The sequence below is a fragment of the Panthera uncia genome (genome assembly GCF_023721935.1).
Source record: "Panthera uncia isolate 11264 chromosome B2 unlocalized genomic scaffold, Puncia_PCG_1.0 HiC_scaffold_25, whole genome shotgun sequence".
Taxonomy (NCBI): Eukaryota; Metazoa; Chordata; class Mammalia; order Carnivora; family Felidae; genus Panthera; species Panthera uncia.
Genome location: NW_026057581.1, coordinates 357,708 through 362,386, shown reverse-complemented (window position 1 = coordinate 362,386; position 4,679 = coordinate 357,708). Strand labels below are relative to the sequence as shown.

At 40.8% G+C, this 4,679-nt stretch overlaps 1 protein-coding gene across 1 annotated transcript; it reads right to left on the bottom strand.

The window, feature by feature from the left end:
• Nucleotides 1-729: 729 nt before the first annotated feature.
• Nucleotides 730-4,350, bottom strand: LOC125908478 (olfactory receptor 5V1-like). Its single transcript, XM_049611320.1, is given in 2 exon segments — nucleotides 730-1,797; nucleotides 4,288-4,350. Coding segments are annotated over 2 exon segments (1,026 nt in total). The 3' UTR covers nucleotides 730-834.
• Nucleotides 4,351-4,679: the final 329 nt, after the last annotated feature.

Sequence of the window (4,679 nt, the reverse complement as noted above, 5' to 3'; positions counted from 1 at the left end):
GATGGGAACATGCCACATATTTAGAGGTGAAGAATACAGACAAGAGTATAGAGACTATGGCATGGTCTTTTCCAAATGGAGATAAATCAGAATTTGTTCTACACAGTCAGTGAAAAATCTGAAATGTCCCTTCAGAGCTGAACTTAAGAGGACCCATTTCATACTGATGTACACATTTCTGTGGAGGTCTACATCCCTCAGGCATAATGCAGAATTTAAGATGTTTATTAAATTGCTGTCCAAATTGAAGTGAATGAGTCATTTTATGGAAACTAAATTAAGACATAATTATTTGTGTAGTCTCAATAGAAAAATGTATTGGCAGTGATGAAAACAAGGAGAACTTCTACATCCTTAGAGAGAAAATTTTCTCAAGATTTTGAAAGCACAGTGAAAATAAGAAGGAAGGTGACAAAAGAAAATGACTTTGAGACAAATGTAGCAAGAACCAGAAATGCAGGCCAACAGATAGTTCACCATAGGACAAAAGCAAAATGGAAGAACAGTAGAGTAACTAAAGAATATATTTGACACAGATGTTAAATAATCAAAAATCATGTACATGTGGAGACAAGCATTATATTTGTAGTTATATCCATGAGCTTCAAATTAACTTTTTAAACTATTTAGAAAAAGTTTCAAACATACAGAAAAGACACAAGTGTTTCAAGAATAGGAAGGGGACAAAAATATATAGTAACCCTTTACTTTGTCCCTTTGTTTAATCATTGAAATTAACTTTTAATTAGAAATGTTGGCATGAAGCAATGAGATTGTATCACTAAGAAGCTAATTTTCTATTATTAATCATCACAGAAAAGTAAACACTACAGTTCAAGGGAAATGAAATGTGAAGGTTGCAACCTTTTCTCCCACCGCTTTCAAGGCCTTTCTGATGTCCTTATTCTTCAAAGTACAGATGACAGGATTTAACATGGGAGTAACAACACTGCAGAGGACAGAGACCAGCTGGTCTCTCTCCAGCGACCATGTTGAGATGGGCCACACGTATGTGAAGATGGCACTACCGTAGTACAGAAGGACAATGACCAGGTGCGAGGCACAGGTAGAAAATACCTTTTGCCTCTCCTCTGAGGAGCGGATCCTCAAGATAGCAGAGATAATATAGAAGTAGGAAAGGATGATACCGAAGAAAGGAGCCCACCCAATGAAGACCCCAATGGACAGCAATGCCAAATCATTGACGGAAGTGCCCCCACAAGACAACATCAGCAAAGGGGAGATGTCACAGAAGAAATACTGAATCTGGTTGTTGCCACAGAAGGGCAGGTAGAAGGTCAGAAGTGTGCACTCCCTTGTTGAGGAACCCCCAGTCCAGCATGAGCTGGCTAACCGGCCATACAGGGCTCTGTTCATAATCACTGAGTACTGCAGAGGTTTGCAGATTGCAATGTAACGGTCATACACCATGGCCCCCAGGAGGAGACACTCTGATCCTTCTAAGAAAATACATGCAAACAGTTGTGCCCCACATCCCCCATAGGACATGCTCTTCTTCTCTGACAGGAGATGCACCGTCATCTGGGGGACGTTGGTGGTGGTGTAGCAGATGCCAAGAAAGGCCAAATTCCTCAGAAAATGATACATGGGGGTGTGTAGATGTGGATCAGCCACAGACACCAGGATAATGAAGATATTTCCTCCCAAAGTACAGATATGGGTCAGAAAGAAGACAGTGAAGAGTAAAAATTGTGAATCATTTAGGTTGGAGAATCCCAAGATAATGAATTTGAACAGAGTTTGGTGTTATCTTTCTTCCTCTTGAGAATGAGAAGCCTACAATTGTGTTATTCAAATGGTGCAAGAGTGAAATCTGAAAAACAAGAAAATATAGCTTGATAGGTAAAACAATCATCATCTCTATCAGCATAAACACTGAGCATTTAGCATCCACAACAAATCAAACAGAGGCATGCAACAATCATCACCAGAAACCCTCATACTCAAAATTTCCTATGAGACATATCTCTTCAGGACATTAGGAACATCTTTACAAAAATAAGTAAATATTTAAAAGCCCACATGGGAAGTGGCAGGCCCCTTTCCTCACTCTCCACCATGTCCTGGAGATGGTTGGTGAATATCCATCAGACAGTTTGTATGAGCTGTGGGGTCATTTGAGTCTCTTCCTGAGAAGCTTCCTTGTCCTTCTTATCCTCTTAATCCTTCATGTCACTGAGTGCTAATTTTTTGTATATACCTTTCCAACATTTTCCTATGCACATACATTCAAAATAGAGATAAGATTATAGTTTTGTATCCTACACCATATTATGACATTCCTCCTGTCATTAACACTCTTCTACAATATGGTTTCTAATGGCCACATTTACATCCATCATATGGATGCACCAGACTTGCATAGAGCCAAACATTCATGACCCAAATAAATTAAGTATTATAATAATGATTGCAGCATATTATGACTCAGAGAGGAAATACAAAATAAAACACTGAGTAAAGTAAATAATGCTTGGTATAGGGTTAGTGCTCATAAAATCAAAATCCATTGGTCTTTCCCATTCCTAAATTTCTCCAGATCCATGAAAAGTTTGAATTACTCTGATTCAAATGTTGGAATTTATAAGCATTCACACACAAAATAAAGGAGAATGTTAAACCTGGATTTCTTAGATGTAAGACAAAACTTTGTTTACACTACATACTTAAAATTGTCAAAATAATAAACAGTAAAAAAACTGGGTAGGATATTTGTTTTCAAGGAAACAAAGTAGATTCTAAAATGATCATTGGTGGGGCACCTGGGTGGCGCAGTCGGTTAGGCGTCCGACTTCAGCCAGGTCACGATCTCGCAGTCCGTGAGTTCGAGCCCCGCGTCGGGCTCTGGGCTGATGGCTCGGAGCCTGGAGCCTGTTTCCGATTCTGTGTCTCCCTATCTCTCTCTGCCCCTCCCCCGTTCATGCTCTGTCTCTCTCTGTCCCAAAAATAAATAAAAAACGTTGAAAAAAAAATTTAAACTGCATCAGGTGGGAGCAGTCAGATCTGTCTGGATTTGCCCCCCAGGCCACAGTAGGGCAAGGAAGAAAAAATAAAAATAAAAATAAATAAAATGATCATTGGTAATTCAAGGCCAAATAATAAATTTTATTTGGCTTTTTATTTGTAATTGTTTAGTTTTTTTTTCCTAAGTTAACCAAACTATTTGTTTCCATAACACACACTATAAACAATTGAAGGCAGGAAGAACATCATAAGAAATATTGTTGAAATTGAGGTTCAGTGAGAGGAATCAATATGGCAGAGCAGCATGGAGACCTTGAGCTGCTCTTGTCCCTGAGACACAGCTATATCAACACCAAACCATTTTGTACACCTAGGAAACTGATCTGAGGATTAACACAACAATCTACATAACTTGAGCCGCAGAACTTGGCAGGTATGTGGTGTAGAGATGTGAACTGGGGAGAGAAAAGCCGTGGAAGGTAGGGAGTTTTTTTTTGCAGAGAGAGGACAGAGAAAGAAAAAGGAAAGGGGAGAGTGTGGTGCATCAATCATGCAAGAAAAACACCCCCCTGAAAGAAGTTGGGGAGACATTGAGAGAAAGAGTGAAAACACTCATAGGGGACTGAACAAGAAATCTGTTTCCCAAAACCAGAGACAGGAAAGAAAAGAGAGGATTTCAATACCACCAGGATTCTATAAACAATGGAATCTGAAGTTTCAGAGCTCAGTGTCTGGTGGTGCTCTGGTGAGGAAGCAGGGTGAATCCCCAGGAGCAGATAGCAGGGTCTTAAGGGTCTGTATGCCACAAGGGGAGAAGTGGTTCCCCTGCTTGGAGAGCACCTGGTAGAGGCCATATGGCCTCCCCACAGGCAAAGGTCCTGAGAATGGCCACATTTACTGGTATCAGGACAGAGATACCAGAGTGTGGTGAAACCTGGTGCCAACTGTGTGTTGTGATTTGCCAAAATCTCTGAACCTCTGCTGCTGTGCGATCTCATGAACATTTTCTGGGGGGAGCCAGCACCAAGCCATTGCTCAGCGAGACCCTCCCCCAGAGACTAAGCACAGGTCTAAGCCACAGGTGTCTCTGAAGTGTAGAGTTTTGAAACAACCCCATCTGAGAACTCTGGCAGGCAGCTTGGACATGGACAGGGTAGAGGCGAGGAGCGGATGGAGGCCTGAGACAAAGGAGGGGTGCTTGATCACAGGTGGGTGAGAGTTCGAAGTTCCTATGACAGAGACTAAGGACCTGGGTGAAGCCATTACCACGTCTCCTACACACGCACATGCACATACACACACATGCATGCCACACTGGCCACTCCGGTAAGCTAAGCAGTACCACACGGTGGAGAACGCAGCCATTATACCAAGTCCCACCCAACTGCACCCTCCAAGCACATCCCCTAGGAGACCAGCACAAGTCACACCACCTGCTTAGGGTATGGACTACAGAGTGCCTCATAGTTTCAGTTCTAGAGGAAACTAGATGTAATTTCATTCAGGTTTCACTCTGTTTGCTGGTTCATATATTAGTTCACTTTCTTTGCTTCTGTTTATGCTTTGTTTTCTTTTTTCTTTCTTTTTTTCCTCTTGGTTGAGTACAGAAAGAGAAAAATTTATTTTGATTTACTAATTTTTACTTTATTTTTAATTTTATAAATTTTTTATTCTATTTCATTTTATCTTATTTT